The sequence below is a fragment of the Vipera ursinii genome (genome assembly GCF_947247035.1).
Source record: "Vipera ursinii genome assembly, chromosome: 4".
NCBI classification, from domain to species: Eukaryota; Metazoa; Chordata; class Lepidosauria; order Squamata; family Viperidae; genus Vipera; species Vipera ursinii.
The window spans coordinates 55801613-55824157 of record NC_139514.1 but is presented as its reverse complement, the minus strand read 5'-3'; the positions used below and the strand labels follow the sequence as shown (position 1 = coordinate 55824157).

Below are 22545 nucleotides of genomic sequence, written 5' to 3'. Positions count from 1 at the left end.
TTAAATATTTTCAGGTGCCATAATATTTTCCAAGACAACTGTTTGAGCAGGTCTAGCTTGTCTAAATTACTGTTTTTTCAGCTGTAATATGGAGAAACAAATTATTGGATCATTTGGAATCATACCGAACTTTTCTGCTTCCCTTGTCTGGTGTCACGTATCTAGTACTAAAGTAGAAGAATCTCATGCCATCTCACATATCTCATGTTAAGCTATATGAAAGGAAAAAGGCCTCTGAGATAGAATTTATGTGATTTTTTTAAAAAAAAATACTTCTTCCTTTAATAAAGGATTGGTCTAATATATTTCAATATGAAGTACAAATAATGGATTGTATGTTTTACTATCTGTTACAAAAATGTTAAAAAAAATGAAGTTTCCTCCTCCTAGAATTAGTTTCTCGTAATTTTTACAAAATGCAAATGAATTACTATAAGGTACTGGACAACTCATGCCCCATTTGGTCATCGTTTCAGAGATATTTCCTCACCTAAACAGAGAAACGGAATGACCATTGGTGGGCAAAAAAAAAAGCAGTGGGAATGACTTTTGACTTCTTGCCAGGTTCCACATTGAGTTTCCTTGTGGGAACTGGCAGGGAGCATCAGAAAAGTTCCTTCCTTCCTTCCTTCCTTCTTTCCTTCCTTCCTTCCTTCCTTCCTTCCTTCCTTCCGAAAGCCAGCAGGAAGTCATAAATCCAAGGCCAGCAAGCTGATAAATGGCCTACTGGGTGTGGGAGAGCAGGCGATGGGATGCAAGTTAGGAATGGGTTCAGAGGGATGTAGGAGAGGTGTGGATAAAGAGGAATGTATGGGGGCTGCGGGGGTATGTGAGAGGTGCTCGGCTGTTTGGTAATGGTGCACAGGAGTGTGGCATGGGTTGGGAAGAGTGCTTGAGAGGAGCGTGCAGATGAGAGACAGTGCATGGGAGGGTGTGGCACGATTTGGGAAGATATGTAAAGGGACCCAAGAGATGCGGCAGGAGTGGAGAAAGGCAAGTGGTGGGGAGGGTCACAGAGTGTGCATGGGGGCGCAAAGAGGTGCTGCATGGGTCTGGGAAGACACGTGGCGGTGGCACGTTTGGGAAGGCACACTGGTGGGGTAGCATGCAAGGAGTTTTCTTCCTCTCCCTCCTTCCTTCCCCCTTTCCATCCTTTTCTGTCTGGCAGGTAAACGGCTGTTGCTGGGTGGGGGACGGAGCAAGGGATTGCGAGACTGGCTGGGAAACATATGTCCTAATTTTTGTCACACACAGTTTCCTGGATCTCTCTGTCTTTCCTTACTCCAATCAGCAAGTGTTATGAGCAGATATTTAGCTGCTGAAATTGTTATAGAACATGCACATCTTTAGCAAGCAGTACTTTATGTAATCGGATATAATCAGGGGTTTTTTGTTTAACTTACAAAAATAACTGAATTCATCATATCTATTAAATCAAAATCTGAGAAATGTTTGCCCGTTATTATTATGCTTTATTTACTTTTTTTTAAAAACCACCACTCCCAAAGGACTCAGTTGAGTAAGCTTGTGACTGGATTTTTAATAGCATATCTGGAAAACGTTTAACCATATTGAACTCTCTCTCTCAAATATGATTTGTGGTAATATTTTATACGACCCGCCGTTCATAATTCTTTAAACTAGGACACTTACCTACATTAGTGATATATAGTGGAAGCCAGAAAAGAAAAGTGTAGCTGACTAATTTGGCAAATAATAGGCAGAGAGAGAATTCTACCACTCCCTACAAAGAATGGAAAATAAGATTAATTCGAAAAGAAAAAGACAATAAACACTTGACTTTGGGCCAAGTTTTGTGCAAGGATTTCGGTACGACATATACCGTAATTGTCCAATATTATACAGAGATAGTTGAATGATAATGTAGGATCATGCATAACAGCCTATATTCGATGGGTAACCACTGATACAAAGCAAACAGCACGATCTGCAGTCATATACCCTCTGTGTGATTGACCAATAAAATTTATTTCAATATATGGGATAAGGGATCCATCGGAAGGTTCCATAGCAAATGAGCCTTGCCTGCCTCCACTGCACATTAATGTCAGACCCTCCTTTGCAAATCAGCGGATAAGGTATCGTCCAGTAAAACTCTTCCTTTTGCTATCATTTCATAGTGAGTGTGATCTTGGAATCTTTTGAACTTGGGGGGGGGGGAGGGAGGAATCTTCTTGCATAGTCCATTCTGATCTCCCCTCTCTGTTAAGTGCACAGCCCTTTTTGCTAATTAAACGTTATGCTGTCTAGAGGGTTTCCTTCTCTGGAGCAATACCCACTAATGGTAATTCCAAAGCCATGCATTAACAACAAACCTGATGGTTTTCTAGGGATCTATAGGATTGGTTGAGGTTTCAGTTTGATTAATCCTCTCCTTTCAAATGAATTATTGTTAAATTGTCAACTTCACTTAATGTGTTGAATAAAATCAGGTGCTTTCAGTTCAATTCAAAGATCCCGAAGCCTTTTGCACATATGTACACATACTTCAATACAATAGAACTGAATCTTGAAATCAAAGAGATTCAAATCTGATTGTAAATTCAAATTAGAAAGTGGCTGATCTGCATACTTCTAATGATTTTATCCCCATAGTCCCCACATTCAAATTAGAATTTGGGTGATGTGCATATTTCCAATGATTCCCCCCCACCCCCGCCCAGTACCATTACTAGAGAAGCTGGCATACTCACAGGGATTTGCAAAGCTCCAGTGAAACTTATTGCAGCATTTCCATTTTCAAAGTATTCATATCCTCCATTAAGATTCAGTGGCTTTGTGCATTTCTCATTGCTTTGTAGCAGACAATGCATTTCTGGATCCTATAAAACACCCCATCAAACTCAGTGTAGGCAGTATGTCTCTTCTCTTTATAAGCTAAGCAACTGAGATATTATAATGTACAGTTAAAAAAAGAAATGTTACATTGATATGCTATTTACATACTGAACACTAAGGAAGCATTTCATGTTCTATATGTTCTGTGTGTAATAGCAGAAGTGGGAGCCACATCCAGATCAAAGACCTCCTATTTCCACCCCTGTGGACCAAAGGCCAAAGTGGAAGACTTCAGATAGGAGAAACTTCTTTAGATTTCTTCTAATCCCGGTTCCTGCTTTTGAGATTATTATTTTTTCTGTTCAGTGAGGTGGATGCAAGAGATTATTACTGTTTGCCTTTTCCTTCTCAGGAAAAGAAGCAAGCAAACAAAAAACAGTTCCTCTCTTTACACAAAGATCACTTCTTGTCTTTTTCTGTAGGGCAAATGTGCTTGCAAATTCTGTAAAACAGTCAGAGGAATGTTTTGTTTTTTCAGTGTGAACAAACCATGCTTATTTATCCCTTTGCTCAGAACACAGCTATGGAATAGAAGACAGTGCTTTATGATTTAATTAAGAGGGAGGAATAGGAGTTTCTCTATTTTCCATCCCACACATTATGGACTTCCCATGTGGAATTAGAATACCGGGTTTTTTATAAGCATGGAGCTAAATAGATATTGTTGCTGATAAGAGTTACAGCATTGCTTAAGCCACAATTCCCACACATTGCAAAAAGATAAGATTGTATCCTTAGCTTTCACTTAAAAAGTCTTTCCCAATGAACGCAAGAATATTTGGGTATATACAGAACATCTCCATTCTCAGGATAAGCTTTGTTGCCCTGACATCACCTTCATTTTATTTTCTTGTTGCTCAGATTTCTTATCTTGTATGGGCTCTTTTGGGGGGGGGGGCTACTGTATTTATTTTATATTTCATTTGATTTGTTTGCACCCGTCTTGCTTTGAGGCAACCCTGGGTGACTTACAAACATTTAACCAGTGCATTAGTAAGGTAATCAGTATTTAACAAGCACATTGGTAAAATAACACCATGCTGACCTTTCTTAAAACTTTGGAATGTTTAATAGGAAGTTTAATAGCATTGGAGTCTTGCTCTAAGAATGGTTAGAGTCATATATTGGAGTTTTTTTTTAAATTCCATTTATATCCCGCCCTTCTCCGAAGACTCAGGGCGGCTCACAAGCTTAGCAGTAGCCTTCATTCTATGTATATGCCTGCTTATTAGGGCTTTCACACACACCCCCAAGCGGCATTATTACAAAGTCAGCTTAATTGCCCCCAACAATCTGGGTCCTCATTTTACCTACCTCGGAAGGATGGAAGGCTGAGTCAACCTTGAGCCTGGTGGGATGCGAACCTGCACTAATTGCAGGCAGCTGGTGTTACTTAAGGAGGCATTAGCCCACTGCTCCACCAAGGCTCTTCTGGGTGCAGAATGGAATCAGGACTTGGGTCAATTGTAAAAGTCACTTTTCCTATCCTGTTATCTGAACTGGCTGTTTCACCTTTCCTAAGGGTAAAGCCAGCCCTATCAGATGTTAACAAGGTATTTTTAAAGCTGTAAAAGTAACGACCCACCCAAATTAAACAGACTCAGATACACGGAGCTACGCAAGGACAGATAAATGAAAATCAGGCCTGATTATGATGAATTGGAACTACTGTGATTAAGCAAAGACTATTTCATTAAGCTGCATGACTTTTTCTATAGCATGCAGATGATTTACAAGGATTGTAATAAGTACTTTAAAACTATTTATGAAAATATTTTAGCTTTACCTGAGATGTCTCTGTGACCTTACTGCTTACTGCTGGCTTCAAAATCCTGAATTTACTTGAGCCATTCAGGTAATGTTTCTGAAATATATTTTAATAGGTGCAATTAAGAAGGATGTGGCAATAGAAGATGGGGAAGGCAGGGCAAAGAAGCTGGGACTGGAGCAACAAGAGAAACAGCAGCTACTGGGTTCATCTATGATAGCGGAATGATTTGTGCCATCTCTATAAAGATGATATTAATAATAATAATAATAATAATAATAATAATAATAATAATAATAATAATAATAATAAAGTTGGAAGGGACCTTGGAGGTCATCTAGTCCAACCCCCTGCTCAGGCAGGAAACCTTATACCATTTCAGGCAAATGGCTGTCCAGTCTCTTCTTAAAAACCTCCAGTGTTGGAGTATTCACTACCTCTGGAGGCAGGTTGTTCCACTGGTTAATTGTTCTAACTGTCAGGAAATTCTTCCTTAATTCTAGGTTGCTTCTCTCCTTGATTAGTTTCCATCCATTGCTTCTTGTCCTGCTTTCAGGTGCTTTGGAGAACAGCTCGACTCCCTCTTCTTTGTGGCAGCCCCTGAGATATTGGAACGCTGCTATCATGTCACCCCTCACCCTTCTCTTCATTAAACTAGACATACCCAATTCCAGCAACCGTTCCCTATATGTTTTAGCCTATTAGTAGATATAAGTGGTCTTATTTGGTGTTAATCAATGGGCATATTTTATTTTAATTCATTTTATTTTTTTTAATCAATGTTCTATGACTACCCAATTCACCAAAGCAATTCTGTGTGGCTAACATAAAATTAAAAACAGTACCAACAAATTTAGAAACAAACAAACGTCTCTTGGATGACCGCAACTAACATCCCAACCAAAAGGCCTAGAGGAAAAGCTAGTTTTTAAATATTTTTTGAAAGGTAAGTGGGGAGGGGATAAGACAATGAAATCTGTTGGGGGGGGGGTAGTTCATTCTAAAGGATAAGCATTGTCATAAAGAAGGCAAATTTCCTGTGTCCAACAACACGAGGTTGATATCCCATGAAGTATCACGACCAGCTTGGAACAGTATGTGGGAGAAGACAATATAACCACAGATGGTTCCACAAACAAACTAGTCTTGTGTCATGTAGCAGTTTATGGATGATAATCAGCACCTCGGAATGTACTTGGAAACCTTGTGAAAGCCAGTGCAGCTTTTGAATAGAGGAATTACGTGGGCATACTTCTTCACACATAGGCTACTTGTGTGCTGTGCTCTGGACCAATTGCAGCTTCCCAATGGTCTTTGAGGGCAGGCCATGGAGAACACATCAGTGGGAGAACATTTTGGGCATCTTGAAACTTTTGAATAAAATGGTCTCATCGATTTTGGTTCAAATACTTAATAAGATAAGACAGTATATGCAAGTATAGTGTTCCAACCTCTGAAAATCACAGCAGTTTTGCTGGAACATTAAAGGAAAAGGAAGCTGAATAAGGTATTTTCCAGGATTGATTTTTTTCCCCTAACATCCCCCATCCAAAAAAATATCAGTTGTCAGATATTGTTAAAAAAAGGACTTTACTTACAGTTGATGATTTGACTGTACTGTTTACATCCTCAGGATCTGAAATAATGCAATAGAAAATAGAATGAATTAACACGCATATAGCATATTTTTCAAAATGTTGCCAACTGCACTAATAAAAAACTATTATTATGAAAGGGCACAATAGTGGAAAATTGCCATTAAATATGAGAGTGTTGTTAAACCTATATCTAAATTGCAGATGGGCTAAGGTTACAGAGTCTGTCCTATCCTGGATTCAATTCTACATTTTTAAGTCTATTTTGTTATTTGACAAAGAAAAGCTAGGAGATTAGGCTTTATTTATGGCTGTGAATAGCATTGATTGATTGATTGATTCCAGATGAAAACAAAATCTGTATTATGTGTATGTATTTATGTGTATACACACACACACACCTACATATATACATTTTTATACATGTACATATACTTAGCTACATTTTTACACTCACACATATATAAATCCATTTCACCATAGGTACTTACGTTCAATAAGAAACAGGTAGCATATAATCCCCATTAAGGATATTATAATGCCAGGTACCACAAAAGAGAGACCCCAGCAAGTAGTTACCCAGTACCCAGCTATTAACGATCCTAATATATTTCCGACTGAAGTGTGTGAATTCCATAATCCCATTATCAATCCTCTCCTACAATGAATGAAAAAGAAAAAAAGGTTAATATTCTCATTGATATTAACACTGGACAGTGGAAATATCTGCATATGACTCTAGAAGAGATTCCGCTTGTACAGGCAGACTTAAACACAGGATATAACTGGATGGGTTTTGGTACCTTTGGTAAATTGCACATAAATTGGGAATTAATTTGTTTTGTGACCCATTTCAACAGAATTCACAAATCACAGCATTATTAACACACTAATCCTGATGTCAACGCTACTAACATCGAATGTTCTTGCTTGACAAGAGATGAAGAAGCAGCTATTTCATATGTTAAACTTGTGTATTGCTTTAAGAGCTAGAATTAGATTATTGCTGGGAGGAGGAAGATTGTACCTCAAGGCTGTCTGAAATAAAAGAAGATAAGAACTTGGTGGGTTGTCTAACAGAAGAGAAACTGATTCTTCAAATTAATTGGAGAATGTGATTCATGACGGAAGTAGAAAGGTGGAGAATTGTGTTTAATATATTGTGCAAAGGGGAGGGGATTCAGATTCCAGATTCCTCTAGCAAGCTTTTGCCAATGTATAGGGCTAATAAAGGACTTTTAAGGTAAACAATGCCTCAGAGTCACTTGAAAAGCTCATCCGTCAGAAACTTGACACCTGAATTATTAGCTTTATATTCTGGCTTTTATTCTTGACCTCAGAGGCATATGTAGTACTCTCTCCTCTTAATTTTCCCCCCACAACCACCCTGTAATATAGATTGAGTTGAGAACAAGTAAGTTTCTGGCTTAGCAACAGGGAAATTAAAATGAATCAGATCTGTGAATATGGTATAGTCCATAGCTTGGGTTGCCTGTTGTTTTACAAGCTCCTTTGCTTAGGGACCATTCCCAAAGATACGGACTGTGATCTAGATCAGGGGTCCCCAGCCCAATACCAGGCCATGGCCTATTCGGAATTGGGCTATGTTGAGTGGCTGGCTGGCTGGCTGTATTGCGTGCACGTATGCAACTCAACTTGCACGAGCGGCGGGCAATTGTACACATGTGTGGCAGGCCAGCTACGTGCATGCACACTGGCCCACTGCTCAGGCAGCCCAGTTCCCCTCTACTCCCACAGCCGGGCCACCAACCTGCAAAGGTTGAGGACTGCTGATCTAGATAGCCAATCAGCTGTTGTTACAGGAGGAGGGTACAATTCCATAGGATGAGAACAGAGTCTAATGCATGGTTCATTCATACACTTTGTTCTATTCACATGGGTCAGGCATATGTATAGGAACATATTGCTGGTTAAATTTTAGGGTTTTTTCCTCCAGGATACATGTGACACTAAGACAATATGCTTGAAATGTGCCTTTTATGTGTTAAAACAAAGAAGCTCCCCCCCACAAAATATCTACTATTGCTTCACACTATCTTTTTTTAAATTACGAACAGCAAAACACTTAATAATCTTCAACCTGCCTTCTCCAATTGCAAGCTTTGAGGCAACCTGGGAGTTTCGGGCCACCTTGGACCTGATTCTGGTTATTCAGAGAACTGATTCACACAGGAACCACGTCAGACCTGCTTTTCTGTTTATTCAGAGCCTGATTCACACAGGAACCACATGTTAGACCTGCTTTTTGTGTCTGGGCAGTGGCGTGGTGATCTGGAGCCCTAATATATAGTCATCAGTCCTTTGTCATGGACAGACCACTCCATTAACCTTGAATTTTAATTCATTTTCCCCCACTGTAGGGAGGCCAGTTCTATTTGATTGGTACTTAAAAGATCTGATAGAGTTTCAGAAGGAACTTGAGGTTGTCACTGAAATGCTGATAGGGATTCAACCAGGATCTTTGTTGCCAGTAGAATCAGAGCAACAATAGATTTGTGGACTCTGTACACAGACCTTGGTGGGACCTCTGATTTATAGATGACTTCTAAAGGACAGTGCCAAAAGAGATGTTTACAGGACCATTGGAGGAAGACAAAGTGTGACACCAACATAGGTAAGAATCTTGCTTAAAGCACTCCCCACTCCCCTTCGATTCAATTGTGACTGATTCTCAGAGACTGCGTGGACAAGTCCATGCAATATTCCCAGCAAGGTTTTTCAGAAATGGTTTGCCATTGCCTCCTTCTTAGGGTTGAGAGAACGTGACTAGCCCAAGGTCACCCAGCTGGTGAGAGGAATGGAATTCACAATTTACTGCTTTCTAGCTTTTCCTAGGGCAAAAATCAAAGACGTGGCTGAGAACCTAACCAAAATAATTAGGCCTACAGATTACTAACCCTTCCTCCTCTTCCACACAGCAAAGAACCTGAGTACAATAGTGAGAGACTACAAACAACTAAGCAATAAAGCTAAGAAGCTAGGAGCACAAGTAGTGTTCTCATCAGTACTCCCAATGAAAGGCCAACACCCACTGAGGGGAAAAAGAATTCTAGAAAAAAAACCATTGGCTAAGGGTTGGTGTCGCCAAGAAAATGTTGGTTTCATGGATCATAGACTCCATTTTCTTCGTGAAGGACTCTTGGCAAGGGATGGGCTGCACCTCATGAAAACAGGGAAAATATACTCAGAAAAAGACTGCCCCAACTCATCAGGAAGGCTTTAAACTAAAATCGAGGTGTGAGGGTGACCAATCTTCAAAATCTCTAGAACCCAAAACCAATCATAAATCCCAAGAAAACAAAACAAACAATGAGGTGGGCAGAGATGAGGAAAAAAGAAAAACTCAAAACAACATTCAGGAGATGCAGGAACCATACACACGGACAGGCATAAAAGTCTTAAACGCTTATATACAAATGCTCAAAGCTTGGGAAACAAACAGGGTGAACTAGAAGCAATAGTACACGAGGGAGGATATGACATAGTTTGTATTACAGAAACCTGGTGGGACAAGTTAATACAGTCCTGGGTTGTATAAACAGAGGCATAGAATCAAGAACACATGAAGTATTAGTACCGCTTTATAAAACCCTAGTAAGACCACACCTGGAATACTACAGCCACTTTTGGTCACCATATCACAAAAAAGATGTTGAGATTCTGGAAAAAATTCAGAGAAGAGCAACTAAGATGATCAAAGGCCTAGAGACTAAAACATACAAAGAACGGCTGCAGGACTTGGGTCTGGCTAGTCCAGGGGTAGGCAACCTTGGCTCTTTTATGACTCGTCGACTTCAACTCCCAGAATTCCTGAGCCAGCATGGCTGGCTCAGGAATTCTGGAACTTGAAGTCCACGAGTCACAAAAGAGCCAAGGTTGCCTACCCCTGGGCTAGTCTAAAGAAAAGAAGAAATAGGGGCGACATGATAGCAGTATTGCAGTACTTGAGGGGCTGCCACAAAGAAGAGGGGGTCATTTTATTCACCAAAGCACCAGAGGGCAGGGCAAGAAGCAATGGTTGGAAACTCAACAAAGAGAGAACCAACCTGGAATTAAGGAGAAACCTCCTGACAGTGAGGACAATTAAGCAGCGGAACAGCTTGCCTCCAGAAATCGTGGGCGCTCCATCACTGGAGACTTTTAAGAAGAGACTACACAGTCACTTGTCTGCGATGGTATATGTTCTCCTGCTTGAGTGGGGGGGCTGGACTAGAAGACCTCCAAGGTCCCTTCCAGTTCTATTCTATTCTTCTACATCAAACTGGCTCTCTCTTAAAGCTTACCTTGTGGCAATAGCAAAACATGATTATGCCTCTGCTTTGAGTATCATTCACTGGCTCTGTTCAGCCTAACTTGTTCCCTTTTGACAAAGAGGAGAGACAGTACTGACAGGCTGCTGTGATGACCATTCTTGGCACCCAGTGGATAGAGTTCTGCAAATTTGTGCTGAGTTGTTGGTCAGATATGGCCTTGCGTAGTTACTCCTCTCAGATAACTACACAAGCTGGCAGTCAGGAGAGCCTTTGCGCAACTGCATACAGGAGTGGGATATCTGTGAGAATGCTTCTTCCTGATGGTCTCTCTCCATCCCATATGCTTTAGTGGGAGGGGTGTGCTCTGAGACTCCTCTTGGAAACAATGTCATCTGATGGGACAGGAGAAGCCTTCCCTTTTCACTGTAGCATCTGCCCTCTGGAACAATCTCTCTCTCTCACACACACACACACTTCCTTATCTAGTTGGACCCAATCTCGTTAGTTTTCAGGACAATACTAAAAAATTGGGGCCAAGTTGGTTGATGTAAAGTTTCTGATTGCCTACTAATTTCTATTTATGCTTTTAATCATACTGGTTTACCATCTGCTTATTGTGTTGTTTGCTTATTATCCATTGCCCAAGGTTGCAGTTGTTCATTAGGACAGCCAACTTGTCGGACATTTCATTCATATATATATAATGAATAATTCATTTCACAATTCTATGGTTAAAACACAACATTTATAATATATGAGTTTACCTGTGGGATGAAGCATTTTTTTAAATATTAGAATTAATTATTTGGCCTTTACCAAAAGATTTCTCCCCTCTACCCAGAGAGAGAAAATAGAGAATTTACCTTCCTTTTCCAAACCAGTTGCCAATGCAGGTGACCACACTGGGCCAGCCAGTAGTTTGTACCATTCCATTAGCTACCTGAAAAGTTTTTAATGGCAAAGGTTATCCTGCAGCAAAATATTTCATAGCTATATTATTATTATTATTATTATTATTATTATTATTATTATTATTAATAATAATAATAATAATAATAATAATAATAATAATAATAATAATAATAATAATAATTTTATTTATATACCGCCCTTCTCCTGAAGGACTCAGGGCGGTGAACAGGGCAGATGTATAAAATACAAAAAAAATACAAAAGTTAAAAGGAATTAAACATAGTGCCCAAGTAAAAACGATAAATACAAATATTAAGAGCAATAAAAAAAAACCCAACCCACCCCCCTATCAGGCCAGGCCGGCTTGTTCAAACAAATGCGTTTTCAGATCGCGTCTGAATATACAGTATACTAAGCTAATATTAAATATAATATTTAAATTTATGGTATACATATCAGAAAAAAATATATTATGATTATTCATTAACACAATAATTCAGCCAGACTTCAGCTCTGATAGTTTTACTACTCTTTTCTGTCAGTACCAGATCAAATTAGCCATTATAATTTGACCTCTCTGGGGTTTTTTTTAAAAAAACATATGGAGTAATTGCAGTGCAACAGAAGGAGATGTACCATGTTATCTTTATTCTCCAACTATTTAATTGAGGGAGTTGCCGTGCCAAAGGTGCAAAAGCAATAAAAGTGAAGGGAGTATTGATTTATGCATGACCTGTGAAGAGAATAAATCATCAAATATTACTTAGTTCTGAAGCATGTAGCAATCCTCTCAGTTATTAAATAGCAGAACTGAGAGAAAATGGAACATCTTTTAGACTATACCAGGCATCTTCTGCTTTACCAAAGATTTATATTTCTCATTAGGAAACGTGTACTTTGGAAGAGTAAGAGTTGAAGGCAACATTTGCTTTTTTTTTTAATCCCATTTATATCCCGCCCTTCTCCGAAGACTCAGGGCGGCTTACAATCTAAAGCACAAATCAATGTGCTTAGCAATTTTTTAATTATTTCTATATTGTTTTGGAAATAAACTGCTACAAAATACATAGTACAACATATGTGTCTTTTGTTTCCATGCAAAGTCCAGCTACTTTCAATGAAAGATCCAGCTTTCAAAGCCAGATTTAGAAATTTGTTTGAATAATTCTACTTCCTAACCATCCACTGCTTTTAATCAATAGTAGTCTAGACTGTTGCTAGAACTCTTTGGGCTGTAAAACATATAAAAATGGATTATAAAATGTATCTTCAGAGGAAAAAAAAGATAGTTTTAAGTGTCTTAGGGCATACCATTGCATACATTCTCAGACTAATTACAAAACAGTTAAGGTTTGAAGAAACGGGTTGTATTATTATCAAATAGTAATAGAAACACTTCTATCAAAGAAAAGAATAATATATATAAATGTTTCTATCAAAGAACAGAAGAGATTTTTCCTGGTAGATTTTCCCTGGTACTTTTGCTATGCAGAATATTCAATAAAAGCAGGAATCACTAAGAAATGAACTGAGAAATCTAATATAACACCTTTATACAATCTTAAACTATGATCACATCTTGTCATGGCATACACTGATTTGGTCAATGTACTTCAAGAAAGCATGGACCTGCTCTGCAAGGGGGGCGCTATTATTGTTGCAATAGATTTGTCAAATTGTTCAAGTAGGAGGGACAATATATGTTTAGCTTTGTTATGTTTTTGTTCATATTTTTTTTTTTGGATTTTGGATTTTGATTTTTTGAATGAAATAAAATTGTTTTAAAAAAGAATTAGATGCGCCATACAGTATAAGACCATGTAATCAATAGTTACTAGCCACAATAGTTATGTAGTAGCAACACGAAAATGCCTCCAAGCTATGGCTGGGGAACATCAACGAGAAAATGCTGCAGCACAGATGCATTTATATTCTTAGGCTGCATTCGAGAAGAATGGAAAAATAACCTAAGCATGCTTACCTGAGCAATGATGTAGAACCACAAACTGTGTATGTTACAGAAATAGCCAATTCCAAATAGTGCAGTGAAGAATCCACTGGCAAGCATCCCACCACTGAGATAGTATCGGATAGGCAAACGCTCCCCTATTATGCCACTTTAAATAAAGGTTAAAAAGAAAAGGAATTGTGAATGCATATTGAACTAAAACTAATCATAATCATAGCTTTCTGAAAACCAAACCTTACAAATTATTAAAATCCTCAAAATATAGATTTCAAATTTAAATTCAAGAATATTTTTTCTAAGATTATTAAAAATGTCTCCAGGATAATTGGGTCCAAAGTATCTATGATACCAAAGGATAGTTTGTTGAATCACTACCATTGCCCAACACGAAAAGGTACCTCAGTGAAAAGCAAATAACAGGATGGTAATTAAGTCATTAAAGCATAGGATTCCGAGTGGCACAAACAAATACTTTTTGGTGGACTAAATTTTATGCACGTAGATGTAAAAGTGGCTTAAAACGTATTTCTTTATTCAGCTCAAACAGTCTTCTTACATTTACAATGTGGAACTCTATAGCTTAGCAATAAGAGTAAGAATCAAGGGCATCCAAAACATTTTGGGATTTTGCAGAGAATTGAATCTCACCCAAAATACATTTGAATTACAATAGGAAATATTTCATGTTTTGATTTGGTTCTTCCAACACTTCTCATTCAATAATATGCTCTTTGCTTCCCAGAAACCTCTAAGCAAAATGCTGACCAAGATCAAAGATAGCATAATATTCCATATTGACGCACTGAACCCATGAAGCAAGATAAAGAATAAGAAAATGTACCTCAGATACATTCCGACAGCGTAAGCACATAGAAATGAATAATCCAGGGCTCCCAATAACTGCTTGTAGTTGCTTTTATCTAGGAAGATACACACGTTTCAGTTCAAGGGGCTGAATTGCTTAAATACAATTTATAAATAGTAATTATCTATTCACATTTGGTGTTTGTATAAAAATGGCTTCTAATAATTTAAAGAGAAGTTAGTTTTCCCCTTGATCAAATTATAGTAAAAGAAAATGTACTTTTATGATTAAAAGTACATAATAATATCGTTATACAAAGGACTGAAAATGGAAATTGTGCACAGTTCAAAACGGCCTTTCATATCATAACTTTTAAAATGTGTTTAAATAATACTAATCCTGCATAACAATTCCTATTAAGTACGTAAATGCATTGGGGGAAAGAAGGGCATGTGCTGGCTTTGTATATTCAGCTAAACCTGTACCAAGAACAAAGTGCTTAAGCTGTATTTGTACAATCTGCCAAAAGGGATGCGTAATACCACCCACAAAATTCTGGAGATGTGATGAAGGGTTGTAGTCATTATGTCTCCCTTTCACACTTGCCCTTGAATATGTCATGTGAATAACATTGCTAGTATTTGTACTGCCTATCAATACATTTACTGTAATACTGAACTGGGAAGGAAAAAGGAATGTAATTAATTTAAAACTTGTATATCACTAATCTTTACAAGATTCAGTTCAAATAACAAAAAACAATTAAAATAAATAAAGTAGGCAATATAGCTTGTTCTTTCACATTACAGATATAAAAAAATGCTTATTTAAACTTCTTAATATTCCTGACTTCAAAAGGAATTTTCTTCTTATAAGATTAAAAACTTCAGGTAAGATACATTTAGAATAAAACTGATGGACAAAAATCTATACACTTTTCCAATTGACCTATTTTAAACAGTGTTTTATATCAATTATTTGTTTGTTAATCTTTTCTAATGATTATGGTTGATTGCACAGTCAGACAGATGCTCAGACTGGATTTGACCTTTTTATGCACCTACTGAGTCCTCTCCATGTACCTGGGATTAGGTAGATGTTTTTCTTTGATGGTATTAAAGGCATTGTTTAAATAAGGTTGTCTGTAGGAACTGACTGATGGTGATTTTTGACAATTCCAATGGTTTTCTATTATTATGGTTTGTTACAGTGAGCCAGATGTCCAGACTGGATTTGGCATGTTTGTCTGCCTTTTGGGTCCTTTCTCAAGGATCTTGGATAGGCAGATATGGATGTTTGAAGGTGTTACAGATATCATCGCAGGATGTAAGCTGTTCCAAGTAAAGCTGCCTTTTGCAATTCACTGATGGTGAATTTATCAGTTCTGATGGTGTTCAAGTGGTGCTTCAATTGTTTTGGGACTGTACCCAAGGCACATAAGAGCTGTGGTGGTGCAGTGTTTAGAATGCAGTATTGCAGGCTAATTCTGCCAACCGCCAGCAGTTTGACTCTCAGCTGCTCAAACTTAATTCAGCCTTCCATCCTTCCTACTACTCACCAAAAGGTTTCCATCCACAGTGAGAATCATTAGATAATGTTTTAACAGATGGAATGTGGATGGCATGTTCTTCATAGGCATCCCTCTCACTAATTTGAAGAGTTGTACAGTGTTTATGCAGTGCTCCCTAAATTAGAGAGGAAGAGAAGGGAAATTCTACTGAATATTTTGTTTTGTTGAATATTTACCTTACTGGAACAAACTATCAGACACGCCAGTAAATATATTTGAATTGAAGTTAAATAAGTTATTTTATACTGTATTACTTCAAAACTTGATAAGGCTAATTCAATCTTTCAAGTTTTAAATAACATGCATTATTCACTTTCAAATTTATCTGGCATATTACTTATTATAAAATTAAATATAAAGTTTAGAATCCCATTTCCTGATTATGTTAACCTATGGATTATAATTTTTCTTGGCTGCATATATTTACTTTTTTATTTTTTATTTTTATGATTGTTCACTGCCCAGAGTCACTTTTTTGAGATGAGTGGCCATATAAATTGAATGAATGAATGAATGAGTTATCTTACAGTACTCTATTATTTTAAATCTTGATAAGACTAATTCAGCTAGATGATAATTTTTATGCTTATCACAAAACTTGATATGCCTAATTAGCCACATGAAAAGTGAAATGAAAAGCAGAAAAAGAACTGGACAGCTTTTAAGAGACTATCCTACATAATTTGCCAGATAAATTCATCACATTATATCTGCATCCTTACCAACATCCTAATGCACATTTATAATATTTCAAACATAATGTGATATCAAGTAAAATAAAGCCATTTTAAGACATATTCACAAGCTTCACATATCTTTTGATATAGCATCTTTGTAGAATGTTAACCCCATAATAGTTTTTATGAATACTTTTATTTAGTTTATTACTGTACATCTTTCTAGTTGTAACTGTCATACAAAATTTTTAAAGATCTACTGCTCTGTCATTTGCAGTTATACTTTTAGGGAAGATATGCTTCCTTGTTTGACATCATCAGGATATAGAAAAAAAACATATTTCCTTGTTGCTTACCTTAACTATACTGATTGGCTTCCTTGATAAATGAAAACTAACGTACAACATGAAAGTCAAGACAAATATGAAAGCCTTATACCTGTAACAAAACAAACATTTCATGCTTTGCAGATATTTTATTTGGCACAAATATATTAGGAATTATTTTAGGTTGTTCTATTATATACACATTTTTCTCTGTACACAGCTAATTAGTTAAAAAATCTGAGAAATGTAGGTAAAATCAGTTAAGTAATTTTCCAAAAGTAAGAAGGAAAAGCTACTTTGTCATTTAAAAGAAACACAAGGATATCTGTCATTGCTTAGGGAGTTACATTAAAACATATTTCATGAATAGAATTTTCCCAAGATTAATAATTCAATAATTTAAGCTTTGGCAGGCCTCAGAAATTGTGTATCAGGCATAAACACTGTTGGACCAGACAGAAAAATATTAGAACAGCTTCCAGGTATTCTGAAAATTGATTCATGGCCAAGGAGTGTGATATTTATATTATAGGTAATGGGTGATTTTTCAACAAATGGCTGTGATTTTTCATGATATTGATTGCCTAGTTACAAACCTTATCTAATCTCTAGGATATGAAAAACTTCGTATGTGTTTTGCATATCAAGTCAGTAAAGATTATTATACCACTTTCTACGTAGTTGACAATCTCATACATACTTGAACTCTATAGTTCTGTTCTCAATAAAACACATTTGTGGATCATGCCCAACAATTATACTACAATACTTGTTAGAAATAGATCTGCTCTATATTATTACAACCATAAGTATTAACACAGAGAAAACAAATACACATTTTAACAATAGATATTCTGAATAATTCTTTACTTTCTATCTGCCTACAGATTTGTTAAATAGGAAATCATATCCAGATTCCTTTTCAAGTAATAATAGACCACAACTTACCATTGATCTTTTGTAAATGAAGTGATCAAACGAATCCCAGGTGGAAGTTCAGCCATTTAACTTGAGTACCAGATTTAACTTTTTGTTTTTCGGGTGCTTCAGATGTTTGTTCCAAGTTTTCAGTAAACCAAAATGTAATGCTGATTATATTGGTTCCTTGATGTTACCAATCACTGAGTGGTTAATTCTTTTCCCATATACCTGACTTTATACAAATAGAACATTTTCATGCCATCAGTTTATGCACTCCTTTTTGAATATAAGCCCACTGAGTTCTCTTGAACCAATTTTTAAGTCAGAGTTGATAGGATTGCAGTTAAAATCTTAAATTAAGGATCTCAGCTCTATCATAAGGATAAACATAAATTCAGACAGAAGGCACTATCTTTGTATTCCATTCTGTGGAACATGTATTGAACAAAAATGATCAGAATCCTGAAAACATTTAAGTTATATGTTTAGCTCTTTTTTCACATTAAAAGTTATAACTGAAATGCTGTATTTTGAAAGAATTATGAAGTGATGGAGTTCTGGGGCCCCAAATTATTTGATTCTATAGATGCCAAGATATTCAGATTCATTTTCTGGAATGTGAGTACTCCAACGTGCCATTCATCCAAAGATGCGAACATGAGTCACATGTCTTGCAACTGTGAAAGAAATAGGTGATATTAAGGCCATATATTTTTACTCAAAATCTTATCATTTGCTGTTGCTTTATTTATTTTAGGCCAGTTTTCAGTCCAAGTCTACAAATATGCCTAATTTCAAGCATGATTCCTTCAGTTCTGCATATTTGATACGAAACTTTTAAAGAAAATATTTTTATGCCTATCGATTCTTTAGGGATATTGGAGTGGGGTGGAGGGAGATCTCCTTTCTTGACTGTTGTGTCTCTTCTCTAGTCAATTTCACAAATCTACAAGCTACCAAATGTTAGGGTTCTGTTTATTTTCTATATTCCTGTAAGTAAAAAATTCTTTCTGCTAGGAGGTAATATAAAACCAAAGATGCACACAAAAATGTTTTAAAGAAAGAGGACAGATGAGAGTACAAGTCCTATATTTTTCAAGGAAGGGGAGTCAGCATATTGTTGGATTATAACAATCATATAGCAATTCCTCTAGCTGTCTTGGAAACTAAATGTGAAGAGGATGAAGTGCAAATGTCAAAGCAAAACTTAAATGACAATTGTTCCTTAATTGTAGTGCTTGGCTTAATAACTTTTCTAGCACAGCTCTGGATAGCTATAGATTATAACAGTGATTCCTAATTGTATCACAAAAGCAGTCATAAATATATTCTCTTCCCAAGGTGACGCTACTAAAATAAGAGTGGTGGGACCTAAGAAAATCTTGGTTCTATGATATAAATAATATTTAGATGGTCTTCCTTTGGACCACCATTAGGATTAAACAATGATTTGTTATAGAAAAGAACCACAGAAAAGTTAAGTAACAGAACCAGCCGTTTGTCATCCCTAATGATGGTGAAAAAGAAATGAAAGAAGGAGAAAAAAGGTGAGGAGGAGGAAAAGGTTATGGTGAACAGCATCACTCATCACACAACAGTGTTAGGTAAGGAATGGATCTTTTCACTGTTTGCCTCATCACCTGTCACTTTTCAAATGAAGCTGAAGGACTGCCAAACTCCAGCTGTTCCACTATATGCTTTATCCTAGGCCAGGGGTAGGCAACCTCGGCTCTTTTATGACTCATGGACTTCAATCCCAGAATTCCTGAGTCAGCATAGCTGACTCAGGAATTCTGGGAGTTGAAGTCCATGAGTCATAAAAGAGCCGAGGTTGCCTACCCATGTTCTAGGCTCTGTTTTGTAAATCTTAGAATTCTAGTAAAAATAAAACAGGCATTACATATTTGAAGTCTATATCAAGTTGACAATGAGCTAGTAGACTGTAAAATGTGTGTTACCTGAAAGTTTCTGTTTTTTTATACAATCATAATTTATAAGATAATTGTACTAATTTCCTGAAGATGAAAATAACTAGAGATTGGGATTAAATCAGAAATTGTAAAGACATTAATGTCCTCCACGCTTCTGTATTGTGTGAAAAATGCTACTGTTGACTGAATCTTTCTAGGCTATGTAAAAAAGTTTCTTTTAGAAAACATTTGAATATTGCAGATTTTATGGGGGGGAGGGGTGCCAACAAAAAGCAACTTGTTAATAATTCTGCTATTTTCAGCTGGCTTCCATGCTCTGTTTAAGATTGTTAGAGAACGTTTCCAGTGTAAAAGATAAACTTCTGTGCATGCACAATTTTTTTTTACCTGAAATAGACTGCTGTAATGAAATAATTTGTCCCAGCCTCGAACTGACTTCTATATAAAACGAAACCGCCCACAACAGAAAGATATTGGCCAAGTCTACTGACCTTATTAAAGTGTCTCAATCGTTTGTAATTATTGCACCTGTCAACCATGATGAAAGCCAGTAAAACCAAACTTTAAAAACCTAAGTGATTCTTTCCTCTCCCCGAAACAGCAACCATGCATGCCCTCCATCTGGAAAGGAAACTCACTGAAGGCTGAACTTAGGTTCTCTCCAAGAGTCTCAGTACACAGGACGAGATTTAACATCTGAGGGACTTAGCTTTTGAAAATCTGATCGACAAAAATCAGTTAAGAAACTGCTGCTGCCCAATTGAAAAAGCCTAACCCATTCAGTTAAACGGAAGCGACCAGCCCCCGTCCAGGTCTGGGGATGATCCGGGCTGTCTCAATCCTCCTAACCGTCTCTTCGTGAATGTATCTCGGAAAAGCATACAAACCAATCAACAGCAAAAACATAATAATAACCACAGCCTAAACAAACATCATTTATTTTAATCCCATTTACATCCCGCCCTTCTCCGAAGACTCAGGGCGGCTTACAATCTAAGAAGCACAAACCAATGTGCTTAGCAATAGCCTTCATTCTATGTCTATGCCTGCTTATTAGGGCTTTCAGCTCCCCCCCAAGCGGCATTGAAGGGTCAACCATTAATTTCGTCTGGGGAGATGTCTTCGAAACGATGCATCCATGTCGGGGAAAGAGACTGGGGGCCAACCTAAGCGCCCCAACCGGCTCTCCCCTCCTCCTCCTCCTCCCCCCCCCCGCGCACACCATCCGTTCACCCCTTCAGTTTGCCGCTCGGTTGGTTTGGCCGGCAGCCGCCGCCGCCTCAGGTGCGTTTCGCAGCTCTCCCTCTTAAAGAGGAGAGTCTCCGCTCGGCCAGGGCAGAAGAGCGTGCTAAGAAGTTGCTGCCTCCTCGAGAGCCCCTTCGGGCCCCCCCCACCTCAAAAAAAAAAAAGCTCCCGCCTTTTCCCTCCCCACAGGCTGATCTCGGAGTGCGACAATTTACCCGGAAGCGAGGAGACGGCGGCGGCGGCGGCTGCCGGCTGCTGTTGGAAAGAAAGACGCTCCCGGCGCCTCAGGAGACCGTTTCTGACAGCGGCCCAGGGTTGCGATTTCCTGGTTTAGGCGGGGCGCGGGGCGAGGCGAGTCGAGCGAGGAACCTGTCCGGCTCGTTCAAGCCGAGTCTCCTCTTTCTTCTGGGGCAAGAAAAGGGAGCGCTAAGGCGTAGCTCGAGGTGGCAAATGTCAGACCTGGAGGGAGGGCCGAACCCGCCTTCCTTTCTCAATGAACTTTCCCATATACCTGACTTTATACAAATAGAACATTTTCATTTGTTCAGGGGATGTTGCCCTGTTTTGTGACTTTTTCTTACCATTGTTGTTCAGTGAATCACGGCAGTTAGTAACGCGGTTGTTAAGTGAATCTGGTTTTCCCCCTTAGTCTTTGCCTGTCAGGTCGCAAAAGGGGATGACGTGATCCTGGGACACAGCAGCCGCCGTGAGTCGGTCGCCAAGCATCTGAATTTCGATCACGCGACCGTGGGGATGCTGCAAGGGTTGTAAGTGGTGAAAAATGGCCATAAGTCACTTTTTCCACTGCTGTTGTAACGACAACTCATTTAGCGAATGTTCAGAGTAGAAGACTTATGTATATTGGAGAAGTTAAGCTAAAATATTTTTTTAAAAAAATGGATTTAAAGTATATCAGATCAAAATCCAGCAAGGACAATTTGCTTTTAAAGGGAAAAAAAATGATGGAGAGAGACTTAAATGGCTCACTGCAGAGCTCCTACCGCCAAAATAGCAACTTTATCTAGAATGTCTTCCCTGATAATTTTAGTTTGCAAACATAGTAATAACTGAAAAATAGTGCTTCCAGAACACAAACTGTTATAGTATCAATTTTGCCCACTGACTACCTGTGTGCAACTTTATTGAGACTTATAATTCACTGGGCTTCATTTTCCATACAAAATACCTGGGATACAAAGCCTGTAATGAAGCCCAGATGGATCTGATAAAATTTCACCTCATAAACTCTGAATATTGCTTCAGTGCATAAATGTATAAGCAGAAACACAAGTATTATAAACTAGAAGAGTAAATTACACACACACGCACACATATCCAGAAATTAGTTTTTTTGGCTGAATGCATTAATTAAATATGGGACTCCTTAATACAAATAAAAGTTAATTTAAATTCCTGCAAGCATATCTGTGGTTTGTCCAATTAATTAGAGTGAGGTTTCATAGCAATTTGAGTTAACTGGGAGTTCCACTCCCACCAAGTCAGCGGGGTGATCTTAGGCCAGTAACACACTCAACTCTGGGAAGGCCGTAATGGCAAACAATGGCAAAAACTGGTGGCTCTGGTCCAGGCAGTAGTCAGGAGTCAATACTGAGTTGAAGGCACAAGCACGCACATACACAAAAGAATTAAGCAATTCACTGACAGAAGTTCTGGCTTTAGTTTTTAAAGGTTA

At 37.9% G+C, this 22545-nt stretch overlaps 1 protein-coding gene across 4 annotated transcripts in view; it reads right to left on the bottom strand.

Annotated features, from left to right (window-relative positions):
* SLC37A1 (solute carrier family 37 member 1) overlaps window positions 1-21591 on the bottom strand; it is a 33412-nt gene extending 11821 nt beyond the window's left edge. The window contains exons 1-12 of one of the 4 annotated variants that reach the window (XM_083362277.1): window positions 21434-21591; window positions 17704-18353; window positions 16786-16867; window positions 15741-15867; window positions 14219-14297; window positions 13390-13525; window positions 11360-11436; window positions 6714-6880; window positions 6226-6263; window positions 4646-4723; window positions 2715-2843; window positions 1654-1744 (exon numbers count right to left, since the gene is read on the bottom strand). In XM_083362277.1, coding sequence (XP_083218403.1) covers window positions 1654-1744; window positions 2715-2843; window positions 4646-4723; window positions 6226-6263; window positions 6714-6880; window positions 11360-11436; window positions 13390-13525; window positions 14219-14297; window positions 15741-15867; window positions 16786-16867; window positions 17704-17759 — 1060 coding nt within the window. In that variant the 5' untranslated portion in view covers window positions 17760-18353; window positions 21434-21591. Of the gene's footprint in view, window positions 1-1653; window positions 1745-2714; window positions 2844-4645; window positions 4724-6225; window positions 6264-6713; window positions 6881-11359; window positions 11437-13389; window positions 13526-14218; window positions 14298-15740; window positions 15868-16785; window positions 16868-17703; window positions 18354-21067; window positions 21262-21433 lie in introns of those variants that run through there. The other 3 variants (XM_083362276.1, XM_083362278.1, XM_083362279.1) reach the window with 3 other exon arrangements.
* Between the last annotated feature and the right edge of the window lie 954 nt (window positions 21592-22545).